The sequence below is a fragment of the Colias croceus genome, chromosome 28 (assembly GCF_905220415.1).
Source record: "Colias croceus chromosome 28, ilColCroc2.1".
NCBI lineage: Eukaryota > Metazoa > Arthropoda > Insecta > Lepidoptera > Pieridae > Colias > Colias croceus.
In genome coordinates this window covers 5,510,065-5,529,844 of record NC_059564.1, presented here as the reverse complement: position 1 = coordinate 5,529,844, position 19,780 = coordinate 5,510,065, and the positions used below count along the sequence as shown (strand labels likewise).

Genomic DNA, 19,780 nt, shown 5'->3' with positions numbered 1-19,780 from the left:
ATCTTCATTCTTCTATAATATAAAAATGAATCCCAAAATGTGTTGGTAAGCGCATAACTTTAGAACAGCTGAACCGATTTCTTTAATTCTTTTTTTATTAAATTCCTTGAAGTACGAGGATGGTTCTTATGTAGAGAAAACGTAAATATGTACCACGGGCGAAGCCGGGGTGGACCGCTAGTTCGTTATAAAAATGTTTAGTAATTACTTAAAACATTGAAAATTTTAAAATCATAAATAAGTATGCTGGTTTTATAAATTGTGTGTAATATTTATTATAAAATAGATAGTTATGATGAAAATTGAATCATTCCTTAAAAATCAAAGGGATATGTAAAGTTGATACTCACAAATAAGAATGTAAATTATTTTTAATAGAGTTAAATGAGCTTCTTGGTTAAATGTTTTTTTTTATATTGGTTGTAAACACAGTTGTAAATAATTTCTTGAAATAAACTTGTTTCTTAAATATTTGTTTTATTTAACTGAATGAAAAAGTATTTTATTAGGTATATGTATTTTTAAAATTAATAACGTTTTCATTTCACTGTAGTAGTACTCCAAAAGTGATAATGCGCATAGAAATCTTCGTCACAGTTCGGTAACTGTCATATTCCCGGAGCGTCCGAAGACGATATGTATATAGAGCGGTTAAATGCATTTTCTTCATGCATAATTTAGTAAAATTGTTTAGTCAAATGAAATACATTTTGGAAATACGACAATTAGCGAAGATTCGCATGTGCATTATTAATTTTGGAGTACTGTAATTACATTGAAAAATTAGTCTTAAATGTTAAATAAAAAACACTTGAAAAGCAAATATTATGTACTACAATAAAATAATATTATTTTATAAACTTTTTATAAATATGTAGTTTTGAAGTGGGGTTAAAAATAATACAACGATATATTGTCAGCAAAATAGCTTTATATTTTGTATATTTCTCTGTTGGTACTGTAGCTATTGTAGTCTAAGAGCTAGAAGTTAAATTCTTTACGAAACTGAGAAATTCAGTTACATAAACAATTGTTCTTCCATCCCTGTCTAATACATCAACTTTTTGATATGATAGTGAGAGAGGCTGAACGCATTTGATTTATTCATAATAAAGCTGCGTTTTGAACTTTTTTTTATTAGCCATGGGCAAACAAGGCAGGTGCCCGTAATTTGCTAATACGCGCCCATTTTAGCATTAAAAAAAAATGTTATGACAATGATGACAGACGTCAAAAATCCCGCGTCAATGAAGTGTCATGGCGGCCGTTTGAAGTTTTGCCGCCTTGTAAAACTTTATGGACGCATGATTTTTTGATTTACCATTTGTCTGCTATTTTTATGTAGTAAATAATACATTATTTGGTTAAAATGCTGTCCAGATAAAATTTTTGCTTGAATCTAAAATTAAATACAATTTCAATCGATTAAAACAAAATGTATAATTTTGCTTACGTTATATACATACCATAAATCGTTTGATAATAATTACCGACTAAATAAATAGCCCTAAATAAAATTATTATTACAATATGAGCGATTTTTCGTATCCTAAACGCATAATTATAAAAATTTGAAAACAATAATTAATGTCCTTACGGCTAGCTTTGTAACTAACAATAATAAATTACATTTTAAAACGATAAATTTAATTAACACTTTATACGATTTATAAACGAAACAACAGAATTTCCTTTCATTTCAAATATAATTGATGTTACCTTTTAAATTTCGCGCCATAAAATTTTTGAAAGATGGCGGCACTGCTATCTCGCTTGCACATTGCTGGTTGATAGTATGCTATCTCCCTAGCACTTATAAAAGGGTATATAATGCTACCACTTTTACATTGCATTATTGCTTTTCGGATAGGTAATAAAAATATATTTAAATGAAAGGATTTTATAGGTACAAGTAGACCATGATTACACAAGAAAAATGACAGACAGGCCACATTAGTTTCACTGTGGTTATTTGTATCAACTATTACTTTTACATCATACATAATATGCCATATGTGGACACTTATTTTTATTCTTTAGCTATTAAAAATCTATTAATTTAATTTTAATAACAGAAAAATAAAATTAAATGCCTACTTCGTATGTTTTACTGTCTACTATATCTTTATAATTAATTATTAATAATAAATTATTGCGATAATAGTTGACAAAAATACCCACTTCTCGTCGTTTCAACTGTCCTCAAAAGCGAAGTGAAACGAATAGTGCATAGTTAAAATAACGTTTTTAGTATAACGTTACAATTTCGTTATCGGTATCGGTACATGCTGAAAGCGTTATCTCACAGTCTAAAACCAATCAAAGGTATCAAAGAACTTAGAATCGTTTTGATATTAATTTATTTTAAAAGAAGATTCGATAAGAATAATTCTTAATTATCTTATGTGTGACTGAAAGAGAGAACATTATAATGTAATTATATATTATAGAGTTTCTTAATATAATGTTATCTTATTAGATTATTAGATAATCTTTGTTTTCAATTTAAAAGACGTCTGAAGGTTTTTATTTATGTGTATAGGACATAGGTATTTAGGTCTTTTATTTTTCAGTTAGTATTATTGAAGTAGATTTTGCTATGAATAAATATACCTTTGATTATCGTTTTAGATCGTGGTACATGTTATTCAGCATGCTGATAGTGAAGGGGTAACATCTGCAAATGGGCAGAATCTGCTTTTATGGAAAATGGAAGAAAAATTACTTGTAATGGACATGGAATGGGATTATAAAACAAAATTGTGACCAAGGAGTTACGATGCAATCAAAACTGTACAATCACTGAATATATCTGCATTACTTTGAAATCGTACGTCTTATGTATAATGATTTGCAAAATAATGCTATTATTTTCAGTGACATGCATTATTATTAGTAAGTTAATTTGTTTTCATTCTCCATAACACAGTAATTAAATTAGTCGTTGACATTATGAATCTGGACGATAAGAAGGTTGAAGGGAAAGCATTCAATCTAGGTGATCGTAACAGTGCCGACTCTGCCCTTACATCACCCGTTAGATATGTTAAAATCTAGTCTAAATATATAACCAGAACATCTAAATCTACACGTGATATGCGACTGTGAAGAGTTAATTTAAACTTGTGTTGAAATATAATATCTATCGTATTTCTCTAATATACAAAACTGCTGTAGCATTTAATTGTTTGATTTATATAGCACCAATTAATGTTAAACTGTACGGCTGAATGCCTGTAACCTAATATTCGAAGCTATTGCTGAACAGTCTAGTGGAAATCTGTATATTTCAGACGAACTCAGCATTTTCTACCAAATACAAACAACCCGCGTCTATGGTAGTTAAAATTAATAACCAGCATGATATTTTCTCGGCCAATTCTTATATCTTCAACAAATTATTAACATATTTCAACACTACATTTTCAATGTTTAACTGAAGCGAAGAACTATTTACATTTCTCTTTACTTGGTGTTTCCAAATTTCTATTATAATAAATTACAATGTTATTAAAAACTAATTAACAAATCATATTAATAATATACGTAACTAGGAATACTGAAGTACCATGTAATAAAGTTGTAATAATGTAAAACAAAGGTATTCCACATACGTTTGATAATACGTACTTGTGACTGCAGTCTATTTGAATAAGCTTCCGTTACGTAAAAATCCAATCAAAATTTTTTTATTGCTTATAATAAATCACAATTAAATTTTTCAGTATAATATTGCCTGGGTTTAGTTCTCTGTCGCCCCATTTTATAATCGTATACTTGGCGTGATATTTTTCTATATACAGAAACAACAACACGAATACTTTAATATTGCTTCAAATAGACTACAGTTTACCTTAGTGTCAATAAAGCTGGGTGGAAGCCCAACTACAGTGCATCATCCATGCTCATTCATCATAACATGCAAAATTACCAAATGCATCATACAAACTTAATATTAACTTAAGACACTTCGATAAACAAGTATAAAAAGTTATGCTAATCTGGAAGTTTGGATACTCTATTTTGTTTAAAATAATTAAGCTATCGTTAAAATATATTTAATATATCTGTTGAATGAATACCTGTGACGTATGATTTAAAATAACGATACCTAATTTATTGTAAACGCGTTATAAATGATACCGGTATTAACAACACTATTTTTATTATCGTTACAACTATTAGCGTATTTTTTTGCTATAAATAATTTGAAAATACTAGCGTTCTGCATCCTGTCCTAAAAAGGCGAGCGAAAGAGATAAAATAGTAGATTTTAAAGAGAAGAATTTTTAAATACAATATGAAATTTTTATACGTTAGTTTATAATACGTACTAAAATAGTGTTTTCATGAACTCCTTGTATAAATAGACAAATCAAGGGAACGTAAATAGGGACGTACGAGTAACGTTAATGTATCGATAAAATGTATCTATCTAATTACCTTTTACAATCGAAAAACTTAACGATAGTATAATATAACTATTTAAAGTTACTTGGTGTTTACGTTCCTAAAGTATATGAGGTATCAAAACCCCATTTAAAATCTAGCGTCGAATAAAAACGAACCCGTAAGCAAACCTTGCGCTATTATAGTTATAATAAATCGTTATTAATATACTATATTGATTATATTATTGCAACAACCGAGGTAACCATTACTGGCGTTTATATTATTATAGTTTGTACTTGTTAGGTACAAGGTCCTTAATTTCATCGGAATGTTAGAAATTGCATTTTGACTGTCTCATATAAAGGTATAGCAAGGGATATTATTTGTTGTAAAGAGTTGTTTTAATCATCATAATTTTTTCATCATCTATTTCTGTTGTACAATAAAACCTGCTAATATAAGCCTTCGAATATATCAATAGCTACATCTTCAATTTTAGTTCTTACAAGTTTTGTTTCTGTGACAAATGTAATATGTTCTTTTCCAAATCTACTAAGTAGTATTGTTATTCAACATCATAGATAGAAGCTGCTAACAAAAAGATACCATAGAACTATTTCTAACCAATTCGAGATTAAAATTGGATTCAACATGTAAAACTTGTGAACACAGGCCAAAACCATTAGTACATGTACATTTCAATGACTGTAGGCGTAACAGAAGTAAAATGATATAAGATTGTATAACGTGGGAATTTGTGAGGCTTCTCTTACATAAAATAAATATTATTCAGCTTAGAAACGAAGGTCATGGTTCATGTTTAAAATCGATTATAGATGATTTGTTCTCGAAGATATTACAATGTAAGTTTGCTTTTGTAACTATAGCTGAACTAGTAAAAATGTTCTCGTTATGTTTTAGATTAGATTTCACTCTAGCAATATGTTCTGTGTAAATGAAAACCAATTAATAAATTAATAAACGTCTATTTATGTTTCATATGTTTATAGATAGAATAAGATGCTTATCAAAGTATAATTCTACGCTTAAGACGATGCCAAAGTGCAATTTCTAACACAGTACAAATAAAACATCGCGAACCACGATCACGTCGTAATGATAGAAATTTTAAATTTCTACAATATCACGTCACTGGAGACCTAACTTCTATATAATATCATAGTAATATTATATCATATCGATATATCATTCTACGTATCGGCAGTACTCGCTAGTTCACCTCTTTTCATTTAATTTCTATCTAAATAGTGCTTTGCGTTTTGGAGCAACACGGAAACTAATAAATAAACATCTCCGTTTATTTTTGATCATATTTCCGTTCATGTTGCTTCAAAACTTCGTCTATTCAAAGTGCGTCTATGAGCAAATACCATTGGTCTAAAATTGGACCAATTGAGAGCGCGAATTTCGATTTATCGATAAATCAGTCCCATCACTATGCGACTGATTAAAAGCTTTGTCAAACGGCTGTGAAATTAATTACATAATTGAATTAAGTATTATGAAGATATTGAATAAACTATTTTACTTTTTAGTTATGTGGGTATTTCTAATATTAGAATTGTTATAGTTGTTTTCCATTGTTTACTTCTTTATTGTGCTTGATGGTTTTTATCTATAACCGATACCAACAAAATCTCATCTTATCACTTCAAAGTGATCTCATCCAGGCACACCAATAGATAAAGTCTCAAAATTAAGTAGATGCACTAAACTAGTGTTCTTTATTTTTCGTATATTCAGGCTAGCTGTATCCAAATTTCACAGACCGTTTGACAAACTGTTGACTGTTCTAAAACGCGGTAATTTAGAAAATTCTCAATCTAACTAGTAACTAACGCTATCCACCGATATTATTTTACACGAACATATCTCGTCAACGCTGACCAAAGTTCTTAACAATATAATTCCAAATACAAGCCAATTAAAAGTATCAAATAGTTATTAATTATTCGAATACCAAGAGTTAAAACAAACTCTTAAAATACCGATATTTTGTCGGTATATTATATAAATAACGTTACTGATATCACAATAAACAATTGCTACATACAAATACTTTCAAATAACCGTTACCAAAGATTTTCGTAGGATTTTCAAACTATATGACGTGTATTTGAAATTTAAACCATAATCCTAAATCACGATATTTCGACTTCGATTGTAAATCCGAATAACGCCTAAAAGCGCCGAGTTTAAAATAAAAGTAAGTGGGGAAAAATAACCTAAACAAATAGCCTATGCTTATTGCATTTCCGTTCCCACTCAATAAAGAGGTAAGTCATAACGATTGACTGACGCATTCACTAATTGAATACGTTACGCATATAATGTATACTGTCGTAAAAAATCACGTGTTACGTGCCTGTTGATCGATTTCCATCATCACAATTAAAATGTCTTTGTTTTATCTAATCAAAGCCGGCGAAGTGTCTTAAAAAGCGATTAGTTTTCCACGTATCGTTCAATAGAAGCGTGTAAAGCCGATTAATTCATTGCGAATTTTGTTAAACCGAACGCGTGAAAACCAATCGCATCACTACAGCTACTCTGGACGAAATAATTAAAATCTAGGGTTGCACCGATGTCGACCGACTCGATACCGATATTACATACCGTTATTGCGAAACGGTTATTCGTTAACTATTGTTGTGAACAGCTATTTGTCGATGGATGTTTTTGTTTTTTACTTTTATCGCGTTTGATTTCCGATTGTTATTACTTACGTTGACAAATAATAACAATGGGAAACCAATAAATTTTATATCATAAATTCATGAATGTGCGTTTACGCCTTCCAGCGAAATACCAACGAAGCAAGCCAGTCACCAAGACTATACTACGAGCAATATCACAATAGGGATGTAACGCGTATATCGATGCGTTTTATCGAGTCGATCGACTAGCAGCCCCTTACTTCAGCTGATCCATGCACATGCTAGCAAGACCAGTGCCGTGAATGCGAGCGCATTAATGACAGCCGACGCGGCGTTGCACATGTCTTCTTCACAGAAACACATGTGGCCATTGCCTGTACTTTCCATCATGCAAACGTGGTCCACCATGAATAGGTTGATTTGTAGCTGCGATGTGCATGTGCGACGGACGACCTCGTACGCTGGAATTGGTAATAAATTGTATTATGTTACTATATTGTTAAAATCATTTTACACTTTTGAAGATCTTCTACACAATAATTGAGTTAAATATTTTAATCTTAATTTAAATTTATCGATATTTTCTTAGAACTTGCTCTGTTATAATAAGAATGTGTAACTTATTTATACGTTTTACGAATCAAAGTTAAGTTCTGGCAGGGTTCCACGGATTGTCTTAATTAAGTGATGAACATGTTCACTAGACTATACTATCTATAATCTACCATATAATTGACCGAGTAACATCACAGCAAGTGTAATGAAAAACAATTTTTTCATTATTAATTCCTTAGGTCCGCAATGATCAAATATCTTCTACCTTTACTACAATACTATCACAATTAACTGACATTTACTAATAAAGAAAGACCTTAAATACTTACGACTTTTGGAATACCGAACCATCTTAACACAGCATCCGTTGCACGTTTGCAGGGGAGGTTGGTCGCGGGGCAGCGCTGTGTAATTGAAGGGATCCTTGCACCTCGCGTCAGTCCAGCTGTCGCACTCATAGCAGTAAATTGTTCTGGCTGAAATATTGTTGTGTAATCTGAGATTGGTGTTTGTATGTACAATATTTGTGGTGAAAACCCTGTCAGAAGAAGAATGACATACATATTTATAATGGAAAAAACGGCGTGTGTGCCGAGCACACGCGTCAGAAGTGAAACTTCTTTGTAAGATTACACCGAAACACTGTCGGCTAACTGCATGACGTGACGGTATTGCCATGACGCAACCTTGTAATTTTACTCTCAACGCACCTAAAGAAGTTTCACTTCAAAATCTTTAATCTGCTTTATTCAATTGAATTAAACAGCGTTTCTTTTTTGTATGGTGAAGTGTAAAATTTTCCACCTATGATGTTCTTGAATAAATATCGCATTGATGATTGAAGTGTTGAACAGCAACGCACGGGTCAGTTAAAACCAGGTGACCCGAATGTCCATTAGTTTCCTCTAACATATAAAACAAGTATATTGCCAAATATGGGACACATTGAAATTTGGAAATGTTTTAAAAGATTTTTCATCTGTGATCTGACAAGGATTTCGCTACATATTATATTGTATGTAGGTATTTTTTATAACTATGGTCGTTAAAATATAATTTATAATCGTGAAATTTTGCCACGATAACTAATTCAGAGCGATTATTATTTAATTTAAGATATTTTTTTTGTTTGGAATTAGACCATAAGAATACCATACCATACTTACGAAGACATGTATGTAGGTTTATCAAATAAGAATAATTTTCAATAAGTTAAGGGAAATTGTCAATTATTAAAAGAATTACCTACAAATAGTAATGTCTAAATTATAATAATATTATCTAAATTATCGTTATCGTTTTGTAAAGGGCAAAAATAAAAATAAAAAAACAACCAATAATTTACTTACACGATCCAAAGCACATACATTTACGGACATCACTAAAATAAAAATATTTAATTATTTTATGACATGCAACGTTATGAAACTATGCAAGAACATGCTATGGGGAATGGAAACTAGTTTAAATTATGCATTCATTATTATAGTGCAAATTAGTTACTTTCGTATTTTTTAATTAAATACTTACAGCCTAGGGAATAAAGCATAATGTAACAATAATAACATTACAAAAAGCGGTAAAGTTTTAAAAAAGTAAAGTGGATTAAACTCAATTAATAAAAAATACTAGATAAGTATATAGGCAACGTAAAAAGAGCGTGTGTGCCGAGCACACGTGTTAGAAGTGAAGCTTTTTTGGCAAGATTCAGAGATACCAAAAGCGTTGCCTTACTTCATGACGTGACGGTATTGCCATGTGACCTTGAAATTTTACTCCGCGCCTAAAGAAGTTTCACTTCATAACATGAGGCATTTTTGGCATTGATATAAAATGGGTTATATGACATGATATTATTGTAAATATGACCATACGATATTATGTTTTACAATTAATGGATGTGCAAAACGTTATAAAGTTCATAATTATAATTATAATATATTATCATGTTAAAAGAAATTACTATGGCATTATCATATTACATTCGAGGCCTTGCATGCATTTACATAAAATATAAAGCAAATAATTTGTTGTACATTGTTATTTATCGTTTAAACATGCATGCTGTATTATCGAAGCAAATAACAAGTATATTGTGTGTTACATGGTGTTTATACATAGTATTTCCATTTTAACCAAGGTCCGCGAAGATGAGGATACCTAATGATTTTTAGAACAGGTCAGTTCTAGTGATGGGCAAAATATTATCGATAAATGCTAACTTATTTACATTTTCCGATACACAAAAGAAATATCGATTAGTATTTGGGCATGTTTTCTTTTCCTTGTTGTAATTTCTTTTCAATTGGGGTTTGTGAGTGTATCTGTATTAGTTAAATAGGTAGTTCTATAAAAAGCGGTATTACCATAAAGCACCAATAAATAGCGTGCACATATGTTAGATTATTATATATTGTGATGTTTTATATCCAAGCATTTATATATATTTCTAAAAATAAATAAAATACATACCTGCGCTACAAACACGAGGGGTCTATACTATTAATATCTAATAAACATGCAACTAAGCGTTAGCCATGTTGAATATATTTAAACCCAGTCTACGACGAGAAGTAAACTAATAGAGTATTATTTATATTCAAAAACCCCACGTCATTTGAACCAACTAAAATAATAACTTTACTTTTATATTAAGCTTATTGCTCAAATAGTGAATGAAATTTGTGCTCCTTTCACACGATATTTAGTTTATAAATAAGTTTTTAATACTGTAGGGTTTTCGAACGTCACAAAGCAGCATGCGCGTAAAAAGCCCAAGCGTTGTGTTTAAAAATTCACTCATACTTACTTTGGCATTCGGCCTGAATAAGAGGGGTGAGTGTAAGAGTCCACAACGCTGAAAATCCATGCCAGAATTAGTAAAAAAGGGGATTGGCTGTATGAAACACGGCCATCACGTGAATATCTCTATTAAAAAAAAAACTTGACATAGTTACGATTGTTTTTTAATTTAGAATCAGAAATATTCACGTGTGTATGAGGAAGAACAGAACTGTACATAGATATAAAAAAAAAATAAGAAAGAAATTTAGAATCCTGTCAATAACTGAAAATATAAAGGAAACTTTAGAAATGAATGTGCCGTAGACTGGGTACGATTCGATATTTGTGAAATTTTTATAATTTTAAGCAATCGTACAAAAACTAGTATTTCAATATAATACACACATTTTTATGCTTTACGAAGATCTCAAAATATTATACAATACAAAAGCATATACAATTACATAATATACAAAATTATATTTTGAACATTTACTAGTTTTTGCACATATTTTTCGAAAACACGTTAAAGCAAGGAAAATAAGAAACAAAGTTTACAATTTTCCCGCCAATTCGTCTACCAAACCAATAATCTAATCTATTATCTACATCAGTTATTAACAGGAGGGAATCCGGGTGGAACCAATAGTGTCTAAATAACAGACATGCAAAAATTACCCATTCCTTTTAATGTCAACACGCATTCCTGTGGATTTAAACACGTGAACAAACACACAATAAAACATCGATATCGATAGAGTGCGCGCAACACTACGCTGTTAATCTGTTGGAAATATCGTGTTAATTTCTACTTGTCACGTTAGGTATTCTGATTGGAATTTTAAATGTACATGGAAATAAAAACAAAGGATTAATTTTTAGCTGTTAAAAGAATTAGCTTTGAATATTATAGTTGATATTAGGTTACGTTTCTAGCACACACAAAACTAAATAATACCACACACTGACACATGCACACACAAACACATTACTGAAATAAGCAATATAGAAACTATTAATATTTCTATAATAATTGAATAACTTTATCCGATTTAATTTTAAACATTCTGTAATTATTTCAACATTTAAAATACATAGTTTCTATCATAGACATTTAAATAAACAACAAAAAAGTCAAATAAACCGATCGTCATGTATAGTGGTGTCAACGTGTCGATAGATTCGATATCGATGTTTCCACAAATACAACACAATATCTAAAAACATCTATAACGTCCATTTAGGCCACTATTTGTCGACATTACCAGTACGTATGCAGGAATTTGCTTTTACTTGGTCCACGCCAAACCAGGACATGAGGAGAACTGAAAAATTAAATAATTTATATCATACACATCACTATTTTGAGTAAAATTACTAATAAAGTGGTATTAATGCGGGTTTTGTTAAATTTTTGGTGTTTGATGTCGTTAAGATAAAAACAAGACAAATTTGTATTTTTCATGTTAAATTTTAGTTTGGTTTTTATGAAGTAGGTACTATACAGTACTATACTATACTATACAGTTAGTTGCAGTCGTTGAAACCACGCACGTGAGCTCAATCAAGAGGCTTTGGATTCGATGCCTATAGCAGGATAACTAATCTATACTAATATTATAAAGCTGAAAATTTTTTTTGTTTGTTTGAACGAACTAATCTCGGGAACTACTGGTCCAATTTGAAAAATTATTTCGGTGTTAGATAGCCTATTTATCGAGGAAGGTTATAGGCTATATATATAACATCACGCTACGACCAACAGGAGTGGAGCCACGGGGGAGAAACCGCGCGGAGCAGCTAGAAAGTGATATGAATGATTCTAGTATTTCGTGTGATGACACAAAATACAAAATTTCACAATTTTATGATGATGATGATTTTGACGAAAGGTTAAACTTAGGAACATGTCAATTGCTAGGTGTATTTTATAAAGATAATTTAAACAATAAACTAATAGTTAAATACATGGAGGCTCTCCGCTTAATAATGATTATTCTAAATCAATTTTGGCTTTGCTGTCTCCTTCTAACTTACGCCAAACATCTTGAAAATGACAGAGACAGCAGATCGAATTAGGAAACGTCAAACTACAAATGAATCTAGGATGCTTACGTAGATTCAACGTTGATTAAACATTACATTATTTTATAAGACTTCATACAATGTCCGTTTATTATAATGCTGTATTTTAAAGGCAATTTATTTGTAAACAACACAAAATTTTATGTGCTGTCTCACGCCCTGCTGAAATCTGTCAGCAGCTTATTAGCTTATAAATAGGCACCTATTTTAAGACTAGGATTGCTACGGATTAGTATATTGAATATTCTCTCACGGATATATATATTTTGGGTTTGGATGCGTTTAGTGAATAGTGTAGTTTTTTTACATGAATCGAGTGTTGAAATGAAAGAGACACTGCAAAAGTAAATAAGTAATATACCTACTTTCTACTTAGCACACTTCACTATCACTACATAGTATAAAACAAAGTCGCTTTCTCTGTCCCTATGTCCCTTTGTATGCTTAAATCTTTAAAACTACGCAACGGATTTTGATGCGGTTTTTTTAATAGATAGAGTGATTCAAGAGGAAGGTTTTAGTATATAGGTAATTTATTAGCGAAGCCGCGGGCGGTAAGCTAGTCTAGTATAAAATATTCTAACGTAAATTTATTAGATCTGTATTATAAGCAAGGCTGTTTTTATCTACGAATAAGAAATCTCGAAATTAATTAATTCGGAAACATTTACGAAAGTGGAGCATCCCTAAAGATGTATAAAAATAGTATTAACAAAACAAAAACGGTTTTTTTAACGTAATACACATTGCACAGTATTCACGATTTAATTTGGTGTGATTTCCTTTCAAAGGAAAATAGTATAAGTAGGTATTTTATATGACGTGTACTTTTGTTCCCAAAAGTGGTAGAGACTACTGAGTACTGACTAGTGGTAACGAGAGTTATCTGCGTAATTGTTTAGTCAATGGTTCTCAAACCTGCTAACTACTGTTATAAGCTAAATACTTTTTCGACTGCTTCTTTCTTCGTAAAAAGGTATACTATGTAGTGATGTTTGTAGAGGTAAAAAACCTCTACAAACATCACTACATAGTATAAAACAAAGTCGCTTTCTCTGTCCCTATGTCCCTTTGTATGCTTAAATCTTTAAAACTACGCAACGGATTTTGATGCGGTTTTTTTAATAGGTGAAGTGATTCAAGAGGAAGATTTTAGTATATAATTTATTAGGTTTTAGATAAAGCGGGCGAAGCCGCGGGCGGTAAGCTAGTAAGAGATAGATATCAAAGCTCTACCAACCAACATGTGTTTTTAATACATTTATGTCCAACGTCTGAAATCAGAACAAATAAAATTGCTAACGACCCGTAAAACAATAATGTTGATTTATTATAAAGATTATTTACAGACGTTTTCATTTCCCAGACTGCCATAAAGCTGTCCCGTTGTATTCTGTTTGTTTTAGTGTATTTTTACTAGTTACAGTTTAGTCGTAATGTTACAGCTTCCGGCGTTGAAACGATACCCTGATTTTGTTAAAATTACTATAATATTTAGCAGACAATATTTATCACAGATCTATTCGCTTCTGTAATTAATAATCTATGCTAATATTATAAAGCTGAAGAGTTTGTTTCTTTGTTTGTTTGAACGCGCTAATCTCAGGAATTACTTGTGCGATTTGGAAAATTATTTCGGTGTTAGATAGCCCATTTATCGAGGAAGGCTATAGGCTATATAGGTATCATTACGCTAAGACCAACAGGAGCGCAGCCATGCGGCCTGCGAGTGAAACCGCGGAGCGCAGCTAGTTTACTATAATATTTAGCAGATAGTACAGATAGCCATGTATTCGCGATATAAGTAATTAATGTAATGTAAGTAACAATAATCTATATCACGAAGTTTAAAACAAAGTCGCTGTCACTGCCCGTCCGTCCCTATGTATGCTTAAATCTTTAAAACTACGCAACGAATTTTCATGAGGGTTTTTTAATAGAGTGGTTCTTGAGGGAGGTTTAAGTATATAATTTGTTAAGTTTTCTACGGAAAGCTAGGTACATTTGTACGTCCTCCTACGTATATCAAAGTGTGGTGTACCCGCACCGTTAGGCTACACAATACACATACCGTGTTCCCGCAGCACAATGCGGGTGTCGAGTGTGTGTTCCATCGTCATAGGTGCAGTGGAACGCGGTAGAGTCATCCTAATTCGTCCTAGTTATATTAATTATTATGCTTTTACATGACTTATGTAACTAGTATATTGTTGTATAGTTTAATAAGATTGAAAAGTAACTGATTAACAATCTAATATATAATTCCACTTTTAACTGTTAATTCACTATTTTACTTTCCAGAAACTAACTAGTTACTTGACTAATTTTTATGAAATGTTTTGTGAATATTTGGTAGATCTGAGGTTAGGTCGTAAACTATTTTCATGGGGCATAAATAGTTTACGTGAAAAGGGTGTAGCAAAACAACTTTTGCTGGGTCAGCTATTAATAATAAATGGTTCGTTTTCATACCAAACTAGTGACTCTATCTGTGATAAAAAAATTATTTAATAACAAAAATATACAATTTGTTAACAAAATACATCTGATCACATAATTTTGGTATGAAACAGTCAATTCTTATCTAAATTAAGTTTGATTGTTTGTTTGTATGCGTTAATCTCAAGAACTGCTGGACCGATTTCAAAAATTTTTTCACCGTTGGATATGTATATCCCTGAGAGCTATATGCTTTATATGTATATGTACCACAGGCAGAGCCGGGACGGACTTCTAGTTCAATATATCCAAACCTGTACAATTATTTAGATTTTTGAACGTTTCCTTTTAAAATCTTAAACACAAACTCTTTTAAGTTGTGGCGAAAGTCTCTATGTCTCATTTCTCTTTCTAGTACATAAGTAAATATATGTAAAACTAAATAGAAGTGCCGTGACGTATACATATTATAGCGTGGCTTAATTATTCGCTGACATTGTAGAAATGTAGGTCAGCTGGGGGCATGTTTGCCGGTTTTTTGGCGTCTTGTGGAGAAAGAGTTACGTCTTATCAGAGAGTTCATTCTTAACGCTGCAGTGTATCTATATTATCTATGTTCGTATGTTCTATAATATATAACGCGGTTTTAACTACCATAGTTTTAGGTCGTAAGTCTAAGGTCGTAAGTAAATGATTTTTTTATAGCATTAAAGTCTTCGATAAAATGGACTTTTTGATTTCAATGGATATATAATTCATATGCTTAAATATACAACTTAAAAAAAATTCAACTCGAAGCAGCAGATCCTGAGTTTAGTGCGTTCAGACAAACATACAAATACAAATCAGCTTTATGTACAAATGTGTGCAATTTTGCTTATTCCTTATATGTAATATAATATTATTTTTGTTACAAGTTTCTTATAAATAAAAATAAGAAATTTATCGGAATATTCAGAAAGAGCTGATTAAAATTAATTGCTTTTAGAAAAAGAGTTACGGCGTTAATCGACCATCGTTATTTTATAAAAGCTGAAAGTTTTTCTGCGAATTTACCTAATCAATAGTAAAAGATAGTAAAAGAATACCTAGGTACTTAGTTAAAGTACATTTTCATCGAGCTAACTTTTGAAATTTCATCCAATGCCGGACTTTAATTACAGGCTAAAAAAGTTCATGGTGTACCTCCCCGTGCACTTTTTTAGCGTCATACACGCTATCGTATTTATAATATGAGTAAGCATTAACCTTTAACCGCTTAACCTTTTTGACCGCCTCCTTGGTACAGTTATGCTAACGCGTGAGCGTAGAACCGGAGGTCCTGGGTTCGATTCCCGGTAGAGACGAAGAAAAACATTGTCTCGGTCTGGCAGGACACAGAAGGCTGATCACCTACTTGTCCCTAAAGAAAATCGATCAGTTGAAAAGATGTATAATGCATCTGCCCCTTACCCTACTAGAGGACATGGGACTTCACTATTAACCGTAAACTAAAATCGATTAAGTAAACTATTTTTAGTTCCGTTAAATATCCTCTAGGTAATAACGATTTATTTATACTTTAGATTATTACTATAAATAATCTAATTATGTTCTGACGTAGTACTTACTTAGATTGAGTTTTATCTTCTTAGGTCATGTTTAATACTGAGAATAATTAACTATGTATTTTTGTCCCCTTGTGGGGTATGAGGCAGATGCATTTTACTGTTTCGCTACTCATTTCTAGTGATCTATGCTTCAATACATACCTAGTATAAAACAAAGTCGCTTTCTCTGTCCCTATGTCCCTTTGTATGCTTAAATCTTTCAAACTAAGCAATGGATTTTGATGCGGTTTTTTTAATAGATTCAAGAGGAAGGTTGTGTTAGACAAAGCGGGCGAAGGCGCGGGCGGTAAGCTAAGTAGTGTAATATAAAGCAGATGAGTCTGTTTGAATGTGTTTATCACAGGAACTACGGGACCGATTGCAATAATTATTTCACTGTTGGATATTATCGTGATCCCTGCTTACTATATCAAGCTGTATAACTATAATAGGCTAATATTATAAAGCTGAAGAGTTTGCTTGTTTGTTTAAATGCGCTAATAATAATAGTATAGATTGCAGTTTGCACTAAAACTAACAGGAGCGGAGCTCTGCGGGTAAAACCGCGGGGCACAGCTAGGATTTTATATAGGGCAAAGCCGGGGCGGATCGCAAAGTTTATAAGGTCTGTATTGGTAGATTTGAGAATTATCTTTTATAGTGTAGTTACATAAGGAATCTAGGTTCTAAGCAATAAGCTTTACTTCATTACAGGCTCTATGTTGAGGTACTTAAGTATTTAATGCATCTTCAAAAATTACATTTAACAAATTAATAGTTAAGAGATCACGTTCAGTAACATAATGCGTTGTCAGAAAATGGATTACGTTCCCGTAGGCCGTGTCTGCGGGTGTCGAGTGTGTGTTCGCGATACGTGCAGTGGAGCGCGGGGAGAGGCAGGCAATGGTCGAATTTTTACCATTCAGTTTAGTATTTTAGTTCAGATAAATACACACAAACTTATATTACCTACTCATAATAATTAGTAAACGTTTTTGCCTTTTTTTGCTTCGTTACGATGTATATTATCAAAAACTAATCGACCTAATAAAAAAAAGCAAATTGAATTGAATAATGTATTACAGCGAAAACAGTTTTTAAGTACCTATCTCGATGTTATACAATTTCTGATTTAAATGAAAACCTAAAAAATACATTTCGAAAAATATGCGCAAGATAATAATTTATGTATTACCATTATATCATATTTACCATCGATATTTCGATTTGTTTTAATTTTAGTAGCAATCTAATTTCGTGCTCTATATAATGAATGATCTGTCAATGAAAATCGCATTTAAATTTATTCAGCGTTATGTAATATTGAGGATTAAAAAAAAATATCTGACAAGCTAACTTTTTAGCAATTATTTTTTTAATAATAAAGTTATGTATTGCCCTACTGTAGGTACATATGCCCAGTGCAAGCATTATATTTAATTTTTTATTTTACATAATACTTAATTATTATTATAGCCTAGAGGTGCGTTTTAAATGGGAATACTTGAATTAATGCCCTCAAAATTATGATTTCTAATTAATCTCTACTCATTAGGTACAGATTAAATGTAATTTTAATGGTAAAACATGAAATAATTCAATATTTACCTGGCACAGGAAAAATCCAGCGCATCTTTGCTAGTCACCGATTGAACAGCGGGCTTCAGAAAACTGTCGTATCACACGAAATTATGTTTAATTCATTTATTATGTTTTTTAAAAATTACTTCTTACCTGTCTTACATAATATTATATAACATTCGATTCATCGAACTTAGTCGTAAATTATACAAAATTTGTATTTGTATACTTAAGTAGGTATAATAATTTAAAGAATATTAATTGCGCTCTACGGTATATAAATCTACTATAATATTTTTGTCAATTTTTAAATAAAGTGTGACATAATTTGGCAGAACGATTGTTGCCTTTGTGCTTCATAAATTAGCCAATAAAAAAAAGAAACAATAAAATCTGACAGATAATAAGGCGGGAGTCCAGACGTGTCATAATCACACCCATTTTATTTTAAAAATATAGGTAAAATTAGATTGCAATCTAAATTTATACATTTGAAGTTGTGTTCGTGCGTCAGAGCTTTTTAGTGATTTTTATGTGACATCAAAGTATCTAATATTAAAACTTTTTTTTATATTATTTAACAATACTTAGTGCTAGATATTCTATTGACTAACAATAAAAAATGTTGCTAGCACATAATTCTAAATTACCACAATTATTTTAATTTATTTGAGTGGATTAATTTTGCATTGATACTAATGTAGAGCTAATTTTTATTTTAGAATATGTTTAGCATGTGACTCCATGTTACAATAAATATGTGTTTTTAAAATTGTTTTATTGCTAGTTATCAGTAAGAAAATAATTTTTATAGTGTGTTGGTTGCATTACAATTTAAGCCAATTTATTATTCAATTTTTCGTATTTTTACGAAGCATACTAAACGCAAGTTAAGCGTGAATTTTGAAGAGGAAGAAATCTCTTAATATTGTATCGAGTAGTATCTAGCCCTCCATAGCGTAAAATAATACAAAGCCCTGCGCAGACAATATTGATTTTGGGTCTTGCGTGAAACATTCGCGTACTGTTTACTATTATTTACGTTAAATTAACAACTACTTTTTTATAAATTAAACCAAACAAGCTATCCGTTTGATATTAACATTGAAGAAAGATAGTACACAATAAACAAAATTAATGTTATTTAACCTAAAATTAAATTAATAAATTGAAATTAGCCAATTTTGAAATAAATTCGATTTGACGTTTATATTTTTAAATATTCAAAAATAGAATTCTTACCGATAAAAATAATGAACATTGTACACAGCACAAGTTTTTCGAACGCACTGTCTGTTATAAAGACGCGAACATATTTGTTGTTTTTATTTTTTTTTATTATAATTTATAATGATGTCTCATAACGTTTTTCGGGTGTAATTAAGTTTATATTCCATGTTTTTATGAGTGAATGCGTGCAGCGCGCTCGACGCACACTGGCGTACTGGGTTGACCGTCTCTTGGATAAAATTACCCCTTGGCTTGGCGAAATGCGACGTGTTATCGATTTGGATTTATAGTTTTTAAGATTTTTAATCGGGGCTATATTGGCTCAGTCGAATTTGAAGCATTATTGAAAGTTTTCAGACAGAATATTATTTAATATATCAGGATTCAGGAGTTGTTTCTCATGTTTTTAGCAGTTAATTTATTAATTAATACTACATTCAAAATAGA

At 31.1% G+C, this 19,780-nt stretch overlaps 1 protein-coding gene across 3 annotated transcripts; it reads right to left on the bottom strand.

Moving 5' to 3' along the window:
* Nucleotides 1-6,205: 6,205 nt before the first annotated feature.
* On the bottom strand, nt 6,206-19,530 carry LOC123703998 (protein quiver). Of its 3 annotated transcripts, XM_045652227.1 has the most exons (6): nt 19,346-19,530; nt 18,131-18,193; nt 11,675-11,734; nt 10,435-10,482; nt 7,955-8,101; nt 6,206-7,531 (listed from the first exon to the last, which is right to left on the bottom strand). In XM_045652227.1, exons 2-6 carry the CDS (start codon nt 18,153-18,155, stop codon nt 7,332-7,334), a joined length of 480 nt encoding a protein of 159 aa, XP_045508183.1. In that variant the 5' UTR covers nt 18,156-18,193; nt 19,346-19,530; the 3' UTR covers nt 6,206-7,331. The 3 variants fall into 3 exon arrangements, with proteins under 3 accessions (XP_045508183.1, XP_045508185.1, XP_045508184.1); XM_045652229.1 differs by lacking the exon at nt 10,435-10,482; XM_045652228.1 differs by lacking the exon at nt 18,131-18,193.
* Nucleotides 19,531-19,780: the final 250 nt, after the last annotated feature.